This window comes from Bos mutus, chromosome 4, assembly GCF_027580195.1.
Source record: "Bos mutus isolate GX-2022 chromosome 4, NWIPB_WYAK_1.1, whole genome shotgun sequence".
Lineage (NCBI taxonomy): Eukaryota > Metazoa > Chordata > Mammalia > Artiodactyla > Bovidae > Bos > Bos mutus.
Window position 1 is genome coordinate 61,938,051 of NC_091620.1, and position 22,377 is coordinate 61,960,427.

A 22,377-nucleotide genomic window follows, 5' to 3' on the forward strand; every position below is an offset into this window, starting at 1 on the left:
AAATGGAAGCCAAATGATTGCTAGATCCCTTTGCATTACTGTCTAATGACTTTGTTCATCCAAATATTTCTTTCAATAGTTCTAAGCATTTTGTATTAAATAGCAAGAATAGTACAATCAGAAATGAGTGGGCTCGCCTAGCTGTTTTAAATGTAAGGGAATATGCTTTAATCTAAAAAATTGTAATGAGAATTATATATTTATTTATTTACATCTATATTACAGAATAGACAAACATAATCCTAAATTCTTTTATTATAATATTACATACTCAATGATTAAGTTAAAGATTATTAAAAAAAAACCCTCTCGTCATTTCCAACTCTTTGAGACCCCATGAACTATAGCCTGTCAGGCTCCTCTCTGTACATGGAATTCTCCAGGCAAGAATACCTTGAGTGGATACCAGTTCCCTTCTCCAAGGGAATCTTCCCGACCCAGGGATCAAACACAGGTCTCCTGCATTGCAGACAGATTTTCTCCAGAGAACCCCCAAAAGATCATAGGTTCTATCAGTTTTATAGGTAGGTAGAGGCACTAAAATGGAAAATGAAAAGGGCCTTGACAATTTGAAGAAAAATTTATTAAAAATCATACATTTTTGATTAAAAAATTAAAATGGAGGACAAGTCCCCCTTACCATATCAGCATACAGAATCTTCCACTGTCTTCACATATCTATCATTATACTCCCCACCTTGGCAGTACTGCCTTCAGTGCTGCTTTTAAACAGTTCTCTAACCAGGGCTCACAAACCCAGGGGTCCATACATTGAATTCAGAGACATGTATAAACCTGGGAGGAATTTCTTTCTTTTTTCTTTTTTTGCTAACCTCTCCCTGTAACTTAGCATTTTATTCTACAGTGAACATAGGAAAACACCAACCACCACAGTCATATTAGCAGTCACCTATACCTTGACATATTTTTTTTTTCCTTTTAAAATCACCTTGAGATTATAACCATTTTTACACCCAAAACTGGATCACAGCATTTAGTACATTAAAATACATTATGAAGAAGCACATACATAGTACATCACAAACTTTATATATTTTGATGTTTTATATATATATATATATATATATATATAAATATATATAAAACTGGTTTCCTTGTAATCTATATATTTTATTCATTTAAAAATTTATTCTAAGGGGTCTATAGGTCATAGAAAATTCCCACCAAAGGTATCCATGATACAAAGGAAGGGTACAAGTTATCTTTTTTAAAGGCAACCCCACACAGCAGTGATGCCCATATATAAGTTTCTGGCACAGGTCTGTCACCACAACTGGAGTTACAGCCTTGAGATACCCCCTCACGTCTACTCAGGCCTGCATCACTCCTCTCTTCTGCCTACAATATATCTTAATATCATTCCATTCTATCGTTTTAAGCATCCAGGACCATATCTCAGCTTTTATTAGGTAGGTTGATGAGGAAATCAATAGCAATATATAATCTCAGAATGGTTCTCACTACACAGTTCTTCAAGAATCTCTGGGATCTGTGTGACAAGGACAGGGTCAGACTGAGCAACACTGGGAAGAAGCCACTTGTGTTTTTGGAAATCTCTGACAACTGTCTATAACCACACCCTTTTATTTTATTTATTTATTTTCAGTTTTTGTATCTTCCTGTCTCCCCAGTAAATCAGTTCACTTATCTCTGGGAGTAGAATTAGTAGTAGGCTCTATTTTCCCCCTAAAGGTATGCACTATTATATAGGAAAAGAAAAGACCCCAAAAGTGGGGGTAAAACGTAAGTAAACATTAATGTTGTGGGGACCAGTGAACACATATGATATGTGACATAAGATCATTCTGGAAAAGAGGGAGTGAGGCAGGTTTGTTCCAACAGCCGGTGGGCCCCAAGGAAACTAGGTCCTTTCTTCTCTAGTTAAAGGGAGTCTTAACCCGCTTAATTCAGTGAGCCTCCGGCAGCAGAGCAACCACACGAACAAGGGGAAGTTCCGCTGGCTGAGGCTATAGGGCGGCGGTCCCCAGCCATCTTGGCGCCAGGGACTGGTTTCGTGGAAGACAACTTTTCCATGCATCAAGAGTGGGGGATGCTTTTAGGATGATTCAAATGTGTTACATTTATGGTGCACTTTATTTCTATTATTGCTACATCAGTGCCACCTCAAATCATCAAGCGTTAGATCCCCAAAGCTGAGGACCTCTGCTCTAGGCCCACCAGGCTCTTCCTATTAGGATCAGCCGAGTGTGATCCTGCCACTTAGCAAGAACTCTCAGACATTCAAGCCAATGCTACCCAAGCCCAAATTAGGCACTTAACCTTTTTAAAAAGGTTAAAAAGGAATAAACGCCATGTGCACTCTCAGATTTCACATACAGTATTGGGACAGAAATTCAGACTGCTGTAATATAATTGGGCTCAGGCCACACTCATAGAATGGAGCCTACTGGAAATGAGATAATACCATGCCTAGCACATAGTATGCCCTTAAATATTTGTTGAATGAGTTGAATGAATGCTATAGTCAATAGGACAGGATAGAAGAGAGTGCATTTGTCTTCTTTCATGATTACATTTAAATCATCATGATAATAGCAAACACTTAAAAAGAGCTTATCATATGGTAGATACTGTTTTAAGGGCTTTATACATACTAACTCATTCAGCTCTCTTGATAAGGCTCATGAGTGTTATTTACAGAGGAAGCAAGTAAAGCCCAGGGATCTTAAATCATCTGTCCAAAATCACTTCGTCAGTAACTACAGGTCTGGGCAGCAAATTCAGGCAGAGTCTGGGGCCTTCACCTCTCCCCTACACAACACAGTCAGAATGCAGTTTACCTCTACATTGATGACTTTGCATTGAAAAGGAAAAAATATATATATTTTTAAGGGGGTGAGAGATGAAAGAGACCAGGTAGATGTACACTTGTCAGAGAAGGAGAGGCTACCACAGGAAGGGTCCGTGGGGAGGGTCCCTCTGGGGAACACAAGGGCAGCTCTGCTTGCCCTCTCCCACCTCAACTACCAGCGGGATTTGCCTGAAGTTGCCAGACCCATTAGCTCAAGGGAGGTATAGCTAAGTCACTTCAGTTGTGTCTGACTCTTTGCGACCCTATGGACTGTGTAGCCCCCCAGGCTCCTCTGTCCATGGGATTCTCCAGGCAAGAATATTGGAGTGGGTTGCCACACCCTCCTCCAGGGGATCTTCCTGACCCAGGGATTTAGCCTGCATCTCATGCATTGCGGGCAGATTCTTGACTGCTGAGCCACCAATGAGAAGGCAAGGGTCAATCTCCTGGTGAAACAGAGAGTTGGGCACATGTGAGTGATGGGAAGGGGTTCAGAGAGTGGCCACTTGATAAACTTGCCACTTCTGACATCCCCCCAAAGAGGGGGACTTAGTGCATTACCCACACTAGCTAGTTATTTAGTTAATAATCCTGTAGAATAACTTACACTCATTCAATAGGAAGGCTTTCAAATTTTAAACCTATTTTGAAGCCAAACTTCATACCAAACAGCTAACTTCAAGACCAGATCTATAAAAATAGCTTACAAAAACATGAGAAAATTCACATTCTATTGTGGCCACTTAAATCAAAGACTTATCTCAAGGGGGATAAAAACAGTAGAGAAACCTATATCAAGAGCAGAAACTTTGCTTCTGTGGCCCCAGAGACCTGAGGATCCTCTGTTCAATTTTAACTATTGAAAGGCAACAGTGCTTTCACAGAACCCACCTTTTTAATAAAAAAAAACAAAACAAAAAAAAAGAACTACTACAAGGGCCTGCCAAAAAGAAAATTAGCTTAACGTTAATGACCAGAAAAACCATGCTAATCCTTAATAAATATGGCAGAGTTATTTTCACAACAGCTTTCTTTTAATGTTTCTCACTCTACTCATGAACCATCCTTTAACTTTGCTTTCCCTGAGAACACACAAACAGAAAGTGATCAAAAGAAGAAAGATGCATTGGTCCACATTCTCCAAAACCCTACAAGTACTGAAGAAATGATGGAATCCTTCAGCAAAAAAACTAGGGCAAAGATGAAGGTAAGAAAATAAGGATGATATTTTTAATACAGTGAAGTTTCAGAGAATTGCCATTCTTTATAGGTTATATGATATCGAACTGAAATGACTGAAGGTGATTTCTCCATTTCAGCCCTGTGATAGAAAGTAGACAGGCTTTGGGGTGGGAAGAGAAGGCTCACTATACCTTTTAAGATGAAAGGATGCCTTTCCAGGCTAAATGCTTGTTCAAGCCAACTGTTATCACAGATTAGCCCTCATATATCTGTTCAAGTATAATAGGGTTTTTTTTTTTAACAGGACAATCCATGGCAGGGAGGGGTGCTGATGTATAGATTCATGACATAATTTCAGTGGTACTAGAAGTGAAAATTAAAATGGGTCAGTATATAAAAATAAATAGTGACCTAAGAACTGCAGATACACGGTTTAAAGCAGTTTCTCACACCATTTTTTTTTAACGCTAAATGAAATGTCTGGCCAACAGCTAAAATCACTGATCACTGAGCTGGTAGGTGTATGCTTTATCATTTCCTTTTATTTCCAGAGCAGCATGATGGTTATTATTTTTTATTCCTCTGAGCTTTCTAACTACTTGCTCTATTTTTCATGCTCAAGGTAAACAGTGACATCTAAGAAAAAACAAGGTTTCCACTGATTCTACTAGTCCTTCAGGCTCCAATGTAATATTAAATCTAGCATCACCATATTACCAAACTCAGACTACAGAGCTTCTTCATTTATCATCACATGTACTTTTTAGACTCACCAAAAGTGAAAATTATTTTTGTTTTGCATAAAAATGTGACATATGTAACAAAAATGCAGGATTTCAGGAAATATTTCACTCTTTCATGCAATACTAGAATAAATAGAAAAAGAAGGTGGAGAGCAGTGACTGAGAGTAGTTGAAAGAATGAGTGAGTGTTGGAGTCAATCACTCATAGGTCCAAATCCTTCTAGTAGATATGTCACTAATGATATGTGACCTGGGGCAGGTGCAAAGCTCTGGTTTCCTCAAGTAGTCTGGCTTCAAAGGCTATACTCTTTACCACTACGAGCATCCTACTTCTTTATACAGAACAAGATTATTAATCTACATCAACAGGTAGATATATAGGTATTTGTATATACCATCATGTGATGCAAATAAAGTTCATAACAATCTTAACTGGGCGGTTTAACTAAAATTTGAAGCCGAGGAAGGAGAGCTGGTGTCACAAGCATGATTGTTATCGTAGTTAATGAAAATACATGTAAAACTTCTAGTACAAAGTCTGACACATAGCAAACATCAGTGATGCTTCTCCTTTTTCCTTAGAGAAAGCTTTGAAGAATAGAAATGAACTGACCACAGCATATTTAAAATGAGAGAGAAGAAAACATTGAAGAGACAATAAGAGTGAGCAAGAAGCAAAAAAAGCATACTGCTTTGCTCACAACTTTTTGCAGAGCTAGCCTGGCTTACAAGTTTCCAGTTTAATATTGTTCAGTGACCGACATAATTTACAGTATATTATTTTGCATCTTGAATTATATTCCTTTTTAAAAAAATATTCTTTGCTATATTCCACCCCCAAACTGCAGGTAAGAAAACCAAGGCAAAAATAGAGTAACTCTTTTACTTAGCCTCTTAGAGCAATTTAAATTCCATTACTGCACGTAAAATGCATTTGTTACATCACAGTTACATTTACTAACAGGATGCTTTCAGAAATAAAGTTATCATCTCCAGCTCCGTAAAATGCAGCTGTTTACACACACACACACAAACACATGCACACACACACACCGGCCATCTGTATGCTTTTACTTCTAAACAGTGTCCTGACTAGAACTGGACATGGACTCTTAAAAGCAAAAAGCAAACACCCTAAAGGCAAGTAACTACATATCCCTTCCTCCTGACTTGGAAGTATTTTTAGGTTAGTAGCACAATGCAGCTTCTTACAGTAAGAAGAGTCTAGCATCTCTTACCCTTAAATGTGTCATGGGGCCAGAGAAAGCCTTTAGAAAATGAAGTCAGGCCAAGTCAGGTGATTTGCTATAAGCTAAGCAAGAAAACCTTTTTTAAAAGGGCACCTCACATTTCACGCTCTTTCTGTATACCCCTTTCCTCATCATATCACCCTAGTTCTCCAGTGCTATTTAAGGAGAATGCTGTTTAAGGTGAAATTCTGCAATAGAAGGCAACTTGGTTCTCTTTCTACAACCAGGAGCTGTGCAGCACGAGGAGGTGAGGAGAGTCGTCAACAAGAGGCAGAGGAGGGAAGTGGCCACATGGGAGTCTGTGTTCATCAAGATCTGTCAGAAGGCAACTGGAGCAGATAGAAGCTGCTTACACAGAGCAACCTCATGTCTGGTAACACCAAGAGTGTGGCTGATCAACTATGTATCTAAGTGGAAGAAGTAATTTTCTTTCAGACTTACCCAGAAGCCAAAAAATTCAGAATACAGCAATGAACTTTCATAACACCATTCAACCATGATCAAATTAGCTTGAGCCTTTAAAACACAGATTAAAACACGAATAAGGGCATTAAATCTCATGCCCTTATGTATCACTGGAAAAGTAAAAACACTACACCATGATGAAAGTATAAGGAACTTCAAAGTTCTTGGTTTCTTCTGATGACTTTTTAAAATATCCTAGGTAAATTCTTTTAGAAAGTTGAACTGTTTGTTTCCTGCTATACTACTGTCCTAACTTTGTATTTACTCTGTAAAATGAACAATCTAATATTGTGACCAACCATAATTTCTTTCTTCCTTCTTCCAATAAAGTTTAATATGTGCAATATTTCATAATAATAAAATTGTGTGTATTATTTGTTTTGAAGGAGAGAAGTCTCAGTTCTGGATAACAGATACAAATCAGTGAAAGGCTGGAACATTCCAAGTTGGGAGTGCCTGATCCCCCCAGATGAGGCTATGAGTCTAAAACTCAGGAGGAATCTGGATCGGATTTGGGAGTCATATGGGCAGTTTAATCAAAGAAAAGTGGATGAGAGCCCAAGAGAGTGCACAGTGTAAAAAGAGAAGATCAAATTCAGAGCTCAAGTGAAAAGCCACATTTTAAAGCAGGATAAAGAGAGAAGAAACCACTAACCAAAAAGAAGTCACAGAGGTAAGAAAAGAGGAGTGGTAGCTGATGAGGCAAGAGAGGAATTTAGAGAGGGGATGGCTGACCAGGTAGATGGGGCAGTGACCAATACTATGAGGAGACTTTGGCAACCTGAAGTCCATGTCAGTCTTAGCGAGCTCTCCTGCAGTAAGATGGTAGGATGGTTTGGCCAGTGGTTGGAGCATTAATAGGAAATGGGTAAAGAGAGATGGTGAGTGAGAACAGCAATTTAAAGATGAAAGTAGAGAGAAAAAATATTTTGAGAGGAAAGAGGTATGAGGAATTTCCTAAATTCAGATTACCTAAATCTGGGATTGAGCACCCAGATTTTAGAATTCTCTGAAGAGTGAGCTCCCTTAGAGCAGGTACCAGATCCTGGCAGCTTTTCTAGCCCCTTGGTAGCTAACATAGGGACTTATCCCTTGAAGCTATTCAATTAGCATCTAATGAACTGAGTATTGTTCTCCTGCATTGGGTATTCTTTCAATACTGAAGTAAACATTCACCTAATTTCTGTCTATTTATGATCACCATTATCCAATTTCACTTTTAACATTCCTATTTATCATGCTTCAAGCACAGCCTCTGAAAAGAATCCAAGATCCCCAACAGAATCAATTCCTCCCATTTCTCTCTACATCTGTTTACCAAACACTTGTTACTGGATATCACAATTATTTGTGTTTAATGTTCTCTCCCTTTGAACAACAATGAGCTCTATCAATGCAAGAGCCTCATCTTATTTATCCCTACACCCACTCCTGCACAATGTCTAGTACACACCACACACTCAGTAAATGTTTGGGAATGAATAGTTCTTATCTCACAATCCAATAAAACCATATGGACTTGATAAAAATATTACTCAGTATGTGTTAGGGCTTCCCTGGTGGCTCAGATGGTAAAGAATCTCCCTGCAATGAGGGAGACCTGGGTTCGATCCCTGAGTCAGGAAGATCCCCTAGAGAAGGGAATGGCAACCCACTCCAATATTCTTACCTGGGAAATACCATGGACAGTGGAGCCTGGCAGGCTACAGTCCATGGGGTTGCAAAGAGTCTGACATGACTGAGACTTCACTTTTTTTCTTCATTTTTAAATAAAAGAGTAATACCTAAAACATAGTATTTCCTTTATAAAGTTTATTTTACAAATTATTATCACCAACTCTGAAAGGCAGGAGATCTACCATTATTTCCAACCTTAAATCACAAAATTATTTATATAGAACAAAATTGATTCAGTCAGCATCAACTTCTTATAACTATATTTAAGTAAGGAGTCACTAAATTTTCAGTTTATCCTGCCATACATGTAAATTGCCCCCTTGCAATAAAACAATTTTTACTAATTATTTTCAGATGCCGAACTATATACTTTTCTACATATAATAAGCTTCAAATAATGCATTTTCATGAATTATTTAAACAGCAAAATTCTGTAAAACAATTATCCTTCAATAAAAAATAAATTAATTAAAAAAATAATAAATTAAAAATACAAAACTGCTGAGTTTGGTATGTTAGTAATATTTACAATGTCTATCTTTAAAGATTAATAGCCATCACATGTAACTTACACTGTAAGTTCTATGAAAGATATACCAAGTGATATTTTTGGGTTTCATTTATACTTATAGAATTATAAAGATTTTTATTAATCTGCTGAATTAATAGAATTTCTCTAATTTAAAGTAATAAGGACAGTAGAAATCTAAATCCTATTAATATCTTTGGAACATACAGTAAGAAGTTAGGAACTTTTTTATTTTAAACTTATCAGTTCTGTATCAAGTGATGTGAGTTTCTATGATCTCATTACAAACTGAACGGACACTATCAATTGCTTCTGAAAACTAATTTCACCAAAGCATAAAGTTGCAAGGAATAAAAATGAGACAGGCTGGAAGAATTTAAGAGGCAACACTAGCAGAAATCATTATATTAAAAGTAAAGTGTCAAAATTCAGTGTAAAATTTCAAATGCATTACTTTACTGATTGCCACACTACCTTTCATACAGTATACTATTTTTATTAAGAAGGAATTTTGTTTCTAAAAAGCAGAGACATACAAACATTTTTCATTGAAGTTCCGTTATGTGGTCAAGTTTTTCTTCAGGATTCTTACGTATGTTTTCTCACTTACTTTAATTTTCACTATCCATGAGGACTTTTTACAAATACACAAGATTTCAAAATTCATATTCTTTCCAGAACATTTATGCACATAGTGTTTAGAAATTATCAGAAAAATGTGAAATAAATTAAAATTAACACACAGAAGAGTCTGTCTGAATTCTCTCCAAATCTACTTTGGCAATATGAACGGAATGCTGCAATGTTCAATCAAACCTACTTTTTAAAACCGAGCTCAATACTGGCCTAATGAGAACTAAATAAGATAATTAATCTTCGAGAATGTAATAAAAGATTACATTGCTCATTCTAAAGAACAAAATGCTTTAGGGTAGTAACTTTTCAAGGGCTTCCCAGGTGGTACGGTGGCAAAGAATCCACCTCCCAATACAGAAGACACAGGAGATGTGAGTTTGACCCCTGGGTTGGGAAGACCCCCTGGATAAGGAGTATCCTTGCCCCACTGTTCTTGCCTGGGAAATCCCACGGACAGAGGAGCCTGGCCGGCTACAGTTCATGGGGTCACAAAAGGGTTGGACACAACTTAGCGACTGAACAACAAAAGTGACCTTTCACGTGACACCTTACAAGTAGAGGCGTAGCCTGCTCTTCAATCTCAGAATCAAACAGTAACAGCAAATTAGGGGGGGAATTTCTCAATAAAATGAACTACTCAACACTAGATGTTTTAAATGAAAACCAATGTGGTATTTTTCCTAAAGCTTTCTTAAAAATCATTGTAAATTAGAAGATAATCAATTTTCATTTAAAAAAGGTTATGGAGGACACCCAAAGAATAATCTCCTATTCTTTGTTTACTAAGTAAATGGGCACTGTTTTTCTAAAGTTTTTCTGTTTTAAAAATAATACATGTTCATTATTTTTTTAAGCCATAGAAACAGAGACCAAAAAAAAGACAAAAGAGAAAAATCAAAGCAGTGCAGAAAAATAGGAAATTAATATGAAAATGTAAATCCTCATTTTCCCTAGTTTCTTTCCCCAAAAGTAACTATGGTTAATAGCAGAAATCATTTAAAAATTTTCTCTGTATATATGTTTATTTATGTATCTGTACATCTTTAGTGTTACACAAATATACTCATACTATTTGCATTCTACATTTTATTCATTTTGACTTATGTATGTTATATATCTCTGTAACAGTACATACAAAGCTAGCAGATTGGTTTTCATAGCTGTGTAGTATTTCACTGAATACTTATTTCACAGTTTATTTTGTGCCTATTGAGGTAGACTTGAGCTGCTTCCACTTTCTCACTATCACTAACAAAACTACTTTAAATTTCCATGCAGTCTCTAGAATTCATAAATAAGGGCTTAAAATAAGAGCTTCCCTTGTAGCTCAGTTGGGTAAAGAATCTGCATGCAATGCAGGAGTCCCAGGTTTGATTTCTGGGTCATGAAGATCCTCTGGAGAAGGAAATGGCAACCCACTCCAGTATTCTTGCCTGGAGAATCCCATGGACAGAGGAGCCTGATGGGCTGCATTCCATGGGGTCCCAAGAGTAGGACATGACTTAGCAACCAAACTACCACTCTCATGTGGACACAGTTGTTTCCCTGAAATGAGATTTTTTTTTAACATGACCTGAAGAACACTGAAAAGGTTGAGGAAATACAGCAGCCATCATGACGTTTCAACAAACCAATCAATTACTCTGTAAATTAACTAAGCATTTATAGGGAAATAAATCTGAGAATATACTTTATCATCTGATGAAAAAGTCTCCATACATCTTTAAAAAGGACAAAAAAGTAGAAGTAATTATGGAATTGGGGTTCAATATACCAAAGTGAAATATGTCATCAGTTAAAAATGAAAGAAGATACTGGTTAAATATAAACCCCAATTCCAAGAAAATTTAAAAGTATCAACTGGAAGGATGTGAAAAATAATCATGTTAAAAAAAAAAAAAACTAGTACACTATATTATAGCCTTCAACCTGCTTACTTAGTACCGTTACATTCTATCAAGTGATAAATTAACCTAAGGCTGAAATTTAAGTTTCAAAACTTTAAAATTATTTTGCTCCCTTGAAAATTTCTGCTACCAAATCATTACTTTCAAATTAAAAGATTTCTCAAACTTTGGCATTTTCACATGTTGGAAGGGATTTAGAGACAACTATCTGCTTTATGGTAACAATGGCAATCAACAAAAAGGAAAGAACATTGAATTTAGAAATCAGATGACAGTAAACAGAATAATAAAGATTTTTGTTAGGGGAGCTAAGTTGAAGAATATTTAGGGATTCCAATACACTTTGGGGCAAGTACTCTTATTCTCCAGAACACCAGAATGCAATTACTAATCAGAGAATAAACAAGGATTCCCTTCTGCTCATATTTTTTTTTTTTTTTTAAAGAAAATGTTCTCTCTGCTCGGCATAAACTGGCCAAAGTTTTGGCCTGACATGACAATTTTTCTAAACAAGGCTCCAGATCTGCTCTCAGAATCATATAATTATTTATATGTTGGATGTGTGTTAAGAAAGGAATTAGAATAAATCCACTTTTAATTTGTCACCATCTACCAGAAACTTTGTCTTATTTTCTGAATAAATCAATACAACCTATGCATATTAACTTAAACACTTCAATTGTCTCATTTAAACATTTAAGTATCTCTCTTTAAAAGTAGTCGATTCTAAAACTAAGAGTAACTGGACCACCTGGCTATCACTTCATTGGGTTTTCCTTTTGCATTTTAAAAACACTGCCCCTAACATAACCATGCTTCTCTGGTGGTTCAGACAGTAAAGAATCTGCCTGCTATACAGAAGACCCCAGTTAGATACCTGGGTTGAGAAGATTCCCTGATGAAGGCAATGACAACCCACTGCAGGATTCTTGCCCTGAGAATTCAATGGACATAGGAGCCTGGTGGGCTACAATACATGGGGTTGCAAAGAGTCAGACATGACTGAGTGATTAACACTTTCACTTTCAACACAACCACAGTCCATTAAAGTAATATCGAAATATGTGTATAGAATATGCAAAATAGAATGAACTGTGGAAAATGTAACCGAAAATCTTTGAAAAGCAGCTAAAGTCTAAAAGAGAATGATTCTCCTGTACCACATTAAAAACATTATTGTACCTGAAAGGAAAAAGAGAGGCCAAAGGTAACCAGTGGAAAGTCATTATCCTGTGACAGTGTTAATCTACATAATTTGACTTGAGTAAGAATTTTACAGTATGATAGGATGATATAACACAGCAATTAGTAGAGGCATAAGCTTTATCTTTCACAATTGTTCTGTTTCTTCAAGAAACTTAGAGTAGTAAGAAATTTACTGGTCATTAATCTGGTCTGGGTGCATTATTATCAGAAGCTACAAACTCAGCTACAGCAAAAGTTCTAATCTTTTAACATGAATGGATATCCATTAGGGATCATGTTAAAACCACCAACCTCATTTCAGTAGATATCTTATCTCACGGAAAGTTTGTTGCTAGACATAAAGTGTCACTGGTTTACCTCTAAATGATCCAGCCCCTACAGGAAACTGGGTGTAGTTTTAATAAAATGGGACTCGTAAGTCTTTATTACATTTATAATGAATGCTTTTCAGTTTTATAGGCTCTTTGAAGGAGCAATTTAGTTTCCCTATTAAAACATGACTTTATATCCTTCACAACTCTCAGGTTTTCAATTTTATGTTGCTACCACTCTAAATATAAATGAAGACACTGAAGTTTTAATAAAGGGATAGAGTTATTTTTACTGACATGTATGGGATGCAACCTTACAAAATTACAGGGAAAAGTACAGAAGATTAAAATACCTTTCTAGTCTGATTCCTTCAATATCCTTTCCATCATACAGAACCTTTCAAAACCAACCAATGAATACTTCAAAGTATATAACATATTTAGGTATTAATAAAATAGGACTCATGATATTGCCTTTTCTGAATAAAGTATAAAATCCTTTTAAATTGACTTATGATGCAGTGGAGAGTGTAACTCTGTTTAATTTAACTTGGAGGATCTTTAATCAGTCTCTTTATGGTATCTAGAAAATCCATATAAGATTTTCAGACATAGTGGCTTTATTTACACCACCGAATTCTAATTCAGGCCCCAAAGCAGGGATTGTTACAAATAAACTCTAGGTAGAGGCAAGAAATTTTGTTTGTTACTTTCCCAGCAAAAGAACCTACTATATATGGGGTCTTAATTAAGGAACTGACATTAAGATAGTGACTAAGGCATCATCTCTGTCCAGGAAAACTACCTTCTGGGAAAAAAAGACATAAGTAATTATAATACATTGTGATATGGCTATAGTAGATATAACAGATATCTATATTTATAACGGGGCTTCCCTGGTGACTCAGCCAGTGAAGCATTTCAGTCGGACACAACTGAGCAACTGACATCACATATTCATAATAGATAATTCAGCGCAGTAAAAGGACCACTGAGAAAGAGCTACCAACTATGCTTAACAGAGAGAAAAAGACCTCATGGAGGTGATGTGCCACCTGGAACTTGAAAGATCACTAGGAGTTCACTAAATAGATAAAAGACACAAAGTCATTGCAATCAACAGGAAGAACCCTATGTTGCATGATTGCTATTCAATGTTAATACCCTTGCACCAATTAATACTTTAATTTATATTTACTTTAGTCAACAACTAATCTCAAAAAATATAGTATTATAGAGGGAGGGGAAAAAACAATTCTTTCTATATATTTTCTTTCATAAGAGCAAAATTAAATCCTAATAATGCAATATTGATTGCCACCTTAGCTTCTTCAGGTTGTTGTTGTTTGTTGTTCAGTCACTAAGTTAAGGCCGACTCTTTGCAACCCCTTGGACTGTAGCCTGCCAAGCTTCTCTGTCCATGGAATTCTCTAGGCAAGAATACTAGAGTGGGCTGTCATTTCCTTCTGCAGGGGATCTTCTTAGGTCAGGGATCGAACTCATGTCTCCTGCATTAGCAGGTGGATTCTTTACAACTGAGCCACCAGGGAAGCCCACAGCTTATTTAGGTGCTTAGAACAGTTCTTATCTACTCTTCTAAGAAATTCATATAAAAAAATCTAGCATCACATACAGCTGCTTGGAGGGCCCACAGACATCTTTTAAACAGCAACAGTTCATTAAAGGAATATGCAGAGCATGCCTAAGTCCTACAACTACATAATGAAAATCAATGTGTTGTCCCCAACCAACATTTATCATGTCAAATCCACAGGCAATTGCCTCAATTTCAGGAATGCAATCTCCATGCAATTTCTGGAGATTTACACTACTCAAACTACATGAAAAACTAGACACTAATCTGAAAGCACATCTTTCTAGAAGTAGCTTCTTTACTTGACTAAACCTGTTTCACATGTGATAAATATATCACTCTTAAAGAGAAAGCAGAATTGTCACTGAGAAACAATCAGTCAAATAAAGGATTTCTATTTACTTTAACACCAGGTTATTAACTTCCATGATCCCCACTCTTGGCAGAAAAAGTCAGTGTAATTAAAATCCATTAAGGGAACTTAAATTTGTCTGAAAATGGGAGCTATTAACTGAAGTGCTGGCCCCAAAGTCCACCTGTCTGATAATTCTCTGATGACAAGTTTCAAGAATTAAAAATAACTTCATCTGTCACACACTCAGAGTTTCCCATCCCGTAGAATTCATTGTTAGAGAAGTGTCTTCCATTCTCCCATGGAGGCCCATCATTTAAGCTGATCTACTCCAAATATATCCAAAAGGGCAAAGATGAGTATCCTCACAGTGAGTTTCACTCGTGATCCAGTCAGCGATTCAATTGTCACTTCTTTGTTCTAGGTGGCTGCACTCTAACGATCGACAGTAAAGAGGATATGTAGAACTGACTCTTCACAGACACTAGTTGAAATATGGCTAAAAAAAAAAAAAAAAATAGCATCAAAGGAAAACATTATCCGAGCAAGAAGCGAGTTTGGGGAAATGGACTACTTCGCTTTAAGAACGGGATAAAGAGATAATAAGCGATTTTATTCTATGAACTCTAGCTGACCCAACACTGATTGATTAGTAGGATAGAAACAGAGATGAGTGTGTATGGAACTCGTGGATTCACAGACAGTTGGCCTCCTGAAATGCATTTTGGAAAGTGGTGGGTAGAAATAAGCAAACAAGTAAGCAAACAATTCAAGAAATCTGTAAGTGCCCGATGCCCACCATTTTGAGAGACCAGGCAAGTACCAAAGACTTGAGAGGTGGTCTCCTGCCCTAAATTGTAAACACTGATAGTCATGGGGAAGCAACCTAGCTTTCTACAAAAAGGCCCTTTGCTATCTGGAAAATCAAGAGTAAAAGTTAAAACCTCCCAAACTAGGACTACATATTCAGCCAGATATCAGGAAAAAGAAATGGCTAATGTTAAAGGTATATTTCATTTAAGATTATTGAAATAAATGCTTCTGTAAAAGAACTTTTCAATCATGTAAATAAACAAGGCATAATTTTTCTTCTGTTTGACTTCATTCATGCAATACATATTTATTGCCAGCATCCTATGTGTCAGGTGCTGTTCTTGGCACTGGGATGCATCAGTAAATAAAATAGATACATGGCCCTGCTCTTGCAGAGTTTTTATAATAAATGTTAGTCACTCAGTTGTGTCTGACTCTTTGCAACCAATGGACTGTAGCCCACCAGGTTCCTCTGTCCGTGGAATTCTCCAGGCAAGAATACTAGAGTGGGTAGCCATTCCCTTCTCCAGGAAATCTTCCTGACCCAGGGATCAAACCCAGTTCTCCCACCTTGCAGGCAGATTCTTTACCACCTGAGCCATCAGGAAAGCCATTTATAATAAAGAAGACAGATAATAACATGAAAAATACATAGTAAGTCAGACAGCAAGAGTGTTATGTAGAAAAGTAAAGATGTACAGAGGGATAGGGAATATTAGGGACGGTGTTATTTTCAATAAGGTGGTCAATGAAGGTAAGGCATATATTTTTAGAGAAGAAAATTAATGATGTTTGCAAAAGAATAGGCTAGGATTACATTATTAAACATTAGTGTTTTTCTTTATATTAAAGCTGGAAGACCAAAGAAACCCAAGAAATTAGATTCAGAGTGCTACTTGTTCTACTTCTGTCAAACATGAGGTAAAATAATTTATCTCTGGCTTCCTCTTTTTCATTGTTTGTAAGAAGCAACATGGGTGTGACACAAAGAACCATAAAAACTAAACATTTTTAGTATAAAAATTTTCAGGATATCACGAAGTATAATCAGTGGCAGGGCAATGTAAAGCCTAAAACATATCTCCCAATTGTTTGAAAAACCACTAAAATCTAAAAGTTCTCTTGGAAATGATTTCTGTCTTTGAAACCACATTACATGTGCTATGCTTGTAAGAATTTGATTAGAAATGAGTTTTAAATGGTTGATTTAATAATACGGAGGATCCGCATACTATAGAACTGAATAGATCAGATTCACTGATCAGTCATGCTCTTCAAGTCTAACCACTCCAATCTACACCCAGAAAGGAAATAAATCTCACTTTAGAATAGCCATCTATCATGCTTTACAGGATCTGCATTTTAAAATATTATTCTAAAATAATATCATTTCTCTAGTGGATGAGAAATTATGTCTTGTCCAAGAATTTTTCAATGACTCAGACAAATTCTGCTGTGAGCACTTTTGAAAATACTTTCAAAAGTCCACAAGGCTCAGTGATGCAAATGTCTTATGAGAGGCATCTCCTTTAAAATGCAGTTTCAGCTCTCTTCTACTTAAATGAATTGCAATAGGAACTGCAAAGCATAAAACGAAAATTTCATTTTAGTCTTTAATAAGTCCCAGAGCATATACTCACCTCTGTCATTATAATACATATTTTTAATCTGATTAAAATATAATATTCAGGACAATTTTCCATGCATACAAAGTATTCAGTGATGCTGACTGATATATGAGTATTAACATACAAACATTAAGAAGCTATATCAATTAATATTGCAATGATGGATAAGCTCTTTTTCCCATAAAAATTCTATAATACTATACTTCACTATTTAGGTTACAAAATAATTATTAACACACACACACACACACAAACTTCTTGGAAGCTACCTACATTCAGGTACTGTGCTGAATACTTTAATATAATAAAGCATTTAGTCTTCACAGCAGCATGTGAGCTGTGTTTTGCTACCCCTGTTTTAAACTTGGAGAAACTGAGGCTCAGAGAAGTTAACTGCCCTCCCCAAGATCACAGAGTAAGAACTAGAATTCAAACCCCAGGTCTTTCAGATTCAACTACTAGAATCCTTCTAGAGAAAATGAAAACAAACTTTAGATCAGAATTATACAAATTGATGTTATTTTCTCATAGAAATAAAATTATGAGACTATGCTGCTGCTGCTGCTGCTGCTAAGTCACGTCAGTCGTGTCCGACTCTGTGTGACCCCATAGACGGCAGCCCAACAGGCTCCCCTGTTCCTGGGATTCTCCAGGCAAGAACACTGGAGTGGGCTGCCATTTCCTTCTCCAATGCATGAAAGTCAAAAGTGAAAGTGAAGTCGCTCAGTCGTATCTGACTCTTCAAGACCCCATGGACTGCAGTCCACCAGGCTCCTCCATCCATGGGATTTTCCAGGCAAGAGTACTGGAGTGGGGTGCCATTGCCCTCTCCGAATATGAGACTATAATCCTTGTCAAAGGCTTAATGCTAAAGGAATCTGGAAACACAGAAGAACTATATAAATTGATGTTATTTTCACACAGAAATAAAATTACAGTAAGAAATTATAACTCTTGCCAAAGGCCTAATGCTAAAGGAATCTGGAAACATAGAACATGTTTTATTCTCTATTTCACACACTATAGTTCTGAGACTTCTTTAAATTAACCTAAAAATAATCTCTATGTTACTTATTTTCACCACAATACAAAACTAAATTTTAAAGTACATAAAAAGAAAAAAGTAATAATCTAGATTTAATTCCATTTATTTTTCCATTCTAAGTTTCCACCAAGCTACAACAACCTTCTAAAAGTGCACTTGATCTATTTTTATAGAAACAAATAGAAGGAAAAAGTAAAAGAGACAAAAAAAAAAAGGACACCATTTAGAAAGATTCTTGCAGAGAGAGTCAGATGTTAATCAAACACAAGTATTCTGAGCACCTCTCTGTACCAGACAAAATGCAAGGCAGGAAAAGTCAAAGAAAAAAAGAGAGAGAGATGAAAGCAAGGTTCTTACCTTTGAAGGAGTCCTTGTTGACATAAAAAGGGCAATAAAAACAAATAACCATAATATAAACTATTAAGGACTATGAGTTTGTAAGGACAGAGGCTTTAGAGGAGATTCTGAGTGAAACAGTAGTCCCTGATGCTTGTTTTTATTTTTAAAAAAAAACCTACTTAAAAGTTTGTTGTACCACTCTCATTTTTCCAAGTAAATTTCCCTGGCCAAATAGCTAGTGTCCAAGAGTGTCAGGACAGCAGCACTTGAACTCACAACTTGCCCTTTGCTGACATGAAAGAACTTTATGCACGAATCAATGCTCAACTGCATCAAATTGTCCTTGCTTTAGATCTCTGTCATATGATTCCTTCACAATATAAAAACAAACCAACACAATAAACCTTTAAAGCTGTGATTCGAATAATGGCAAATATACTAAAGGCACAAAATTGACACAACCCAGTCTTTCTATCCTAGCCCCCCCCCAAAAAAAAAATAGGGGGGTAGATTGGGATGTGAGGTGTGACTATAGAGCTCTGAGACTGAGTTCTTCTCATAAATACATCAAATACAATACATACATGTAAGACATCAAGATCTCACGCATCAAATGAGAGCAGCCTTTCAAAGGATTTTCCTAGACAGGCTATATATTTGTTTCAAGGGCATTGTCATTGCCGCTTTTAGAACTTCCCCATGGGAACTGTCACAGAGCCAATTTACCAACTGCTCTGGGAAATCAGTCCCCCTGAATGTCACAGGACACTGTAGGTCAAAAAGGTCTCTCCTGCTAGCCAAACACAGTCTTCTCCCTCCTTCCATCTTCTCTCTTTGATTTGATTTCATGAGTGAAATGTATACACTAACCATTTTAGTAAAAACACAATAAATAACCTTAAGTTACAGAAAATAACAAAAATGCAAGGTTTTACACTTAAAAAAAATGATCACATCAGGAAGTGTGTGGGGACCCTGCTATTTCACCCCCCTCTCTGCTCTCTCAGCTGCTGCTGCTGCTGTGGAGCTGGGTTTAATCCTGTAACAGAGTTCCGCCCGGGAGCCCAGGGGAACACGCTGAGGCAGTCGATGAGGGGGCCTTATCTGATTCTCATCAGGAACCAGACTACTGGGGTGAGTTCATTTGTGCCCTGCTTGCATTAAGTGCCATTCCATAACAACATGGGCAAAACTGGCTGGAAGCCTTTCTGCGCTGTCTAGAAGCGCAATCACTCTAAGTAGAGAACTGCCTAGACAGCTCCAAAGTCAAGAGCGTACAATTAAAGCAAGCTACAATACACAGTGTTAAATTTCGAAAGACAGCCCAATGGCGCTAAATTGGTTTTCCTAATGGTATACCAGACCACTTTAAAATCACCTCTTATACTATCTTATTCTTACATCATCGTAATTTTTTTAAAAATCTATAAACTCCTTGAGATCTCACTACCAGTAAAACCGGGAGGTTTCTCCTTATATCTTATCTTAGAACACTGGGCTCCACTTGATTTAATTTAAGCCTATTTCTTCTGTATTCATCCTGAGGAAACAAACAAGAACATGTATCTTTTAATATCCCTTCATACAAGTAAGTCCCCCTTAGTGCCGCAGCTCTAAGCTACATAAGCCCAGATTTGCTTGCCAATTTTCCAGTCTTTCTGTTCAATCCCCTAAATCAGTTTCTTAAACTATAGTCAACATAGGATCATGTTCATGTTCTTTTTGCTGTATAGTAACACAATCAGCAACTCTGATCTTAAGATACTTTTTAAGTAAGAGCACAGCCTTAGAAGTTTATTTTCATCTCACAAGAGACCAATAAAACAAAACAGAACAAATAAGCAAACAGTAAGGAGACATCTTTCCTGAGGTATTAATCTTACAGGCCAGATGTGCATAATTAAGTGAACATTTCAAGTAAGTACATAAAAGATCAACAATCTAGTTCTTTAATCATTTCTGAATAACTATAATTTTCACATAAAAATGTTTTAAAGATTATCCAGAAAAATCTGTCCTCTGAGCTAAGCTTTGCCATGGGGTGGGATAGAAACTTTCCTTATTAGGATATAACGTCAAACTTTCTACAAAGTTCCTATCCAACCATGTTGTTGTTTAGTCCCTCAGTCGTGTCCAGTTCTTTGAGACCCCATGGATTGTAGCCCACCAGGCTTCTCTGTCCATGGGATTCTCCAGGCAAGAAAACTGTAGTAGGCTGCCAGTTCCTTTACCAGGGGATCTTTATGCCACAGGGATCAAATCTGTGTCTCCTGCCCTGACAGGCAGATTCTTTACCACTGAGCCAGCAGGGAAGCCCCATCCATCCATGTTGTAATAGCCATTAAAAAAACCATCATTAGGATACAGCCCAGGCTGAAATGTTCTTAAAACATCACTATCAATAAAATTTACCCTGGAAAGGATATACAGTGGTAGCCAAACATCCAGGCTTTGGAATTGGGCTGCCTGGGTTAAACACCTCAGCTAAATCACTAATAAAACAACACTGTGCCTCAGTTTCCTTGAGGAAGTCTGACCTATTTGACAAGGGTGTAGGAAGAATTGAGTTGATAGACTAAAGCACTTAAACTGCAGCCCCTAGAACAAAGTAAAAGTTCAATGTCAGTGATAATCATGTTGAGATGTAACTCATTGCTCACCCTTAACCATTCCCAGGCTTCAAATAAAGCTTTTAAAATATGCAACCAATCAATTAATTTCTAGCAAAAGGTAGAACTTTTCTGTTTTGTTTTTTTGTTTGTTTTCTTTTTCTTTCTTTTATTTTTGGCCATACCTCACAGCTTGAAGGATCTCAGTTCCCCCACCAGGGATTGAACCCAGGCCACAGCAGTGAAAATACCAAATCCTAACCACTAGATCACCAGGGAACTCCTGAGCTTTTCAGTTTTCAAAGATTGATTTTTACTACATCAGCCTTTCACTTTGTTCTCAAAATTTACTCTTTCCCAAACTGGTTAATCAACCTTTAGCACACCTCATCATTACAGTACCCTTCACTTTACACACTCATCTTCCTCCTACTGCTCTCAGCTCAAAGGACTCCTACGGAACAAACTCTGATTAGCCTCCAAAATTCAATTTCCCACTTTTTTTTAAGCCTTCAATCAAGAAGTAACGGCCTCCAACAGAGTCCATTACAACATATTATACATTGCTTGTATCACTCAGCTTTGCTTTTAAAGACTCACAGCAAAACATTCATTTTGACCATATCTAATTTGTTGATACTTTAACAAGATTCTCTCAGGTGATTAATCAGTCAGAAAAATAAAGTAAAAAATTTATTGACACAGTTTTATTTAGTATTTTTAATAGTCCAAGTAATGGAAATGGTGAAAGCAAGATTTTTTCCATAACATAGCTCATTACTGATTAGAATTCCAAAATAAAAGCAAGTTCTCAATTAATAACCCCTTTAAAATGATTTTATTTTGTAGCTGAATTACCACAGTGATACTTATTTAATTATACATTGGTCCAAAGAATGGACATTTTTATTGGCAGGTTATAAAATGTTTCTTAACGCTGTGAAGTCTAATTACAAAAGCTTTCTTTCAGAGGTTCACAAAAGGTGGAAAAGAGGGAGAAAATTACCTCCCTAGTGCCAAAGGAAGAGTTATAAACAAATGAAAACAAACAGAGGGAAATTAGATGAATGATGCCTAGCATAGGAGGTTTAATGTTGATACGTATGAGAGGCTGGGCACAGAATACAGAGTAAAAAATGGAAAGATTGGTCTAGAGTCATTCTTTAGTTCTTTGTAGAAAATACTGCCAACTTATTTATTTATTTTTTCTTCAGTGAGGTTGGCTATGAACTATGAAGTTTCATAGTTGCTAATATGT

The 22,377-nt window shown here is 36.6% G+C and overlaps 1 protein-coding gene across 2 annotated transcripts in view; it reads right to left on the reverse strand.

The window, feature by feature from the left end:
* Positions 1–22,377, reverse strand: part of IMMP2L (inner mitochondrial membrane peptidase subunit 2) — a 949,675-nt gene that overhangs the window by 562,502 nt on the left and 364,796 nt on the right. The window contains exon 5 of one of the 2 annotated variants that reach the window (XM_070369548.1): positions 8,280–15,184. The exons of the other annotated variant lie outside the window; for it this stretch is intronic. Coding sequence (XP_070225649.1) covers positions 15,121–15,184 — 64 coding nt within the window. The 3' untranslated portion in view covers positions 8,280–15,120. Of the gene's footprint in view, positions 1–8,279; positions 15,185–22,377 lie in introns of those variants that run through there. 2 annotated transcript variants of the gene reach the window in all.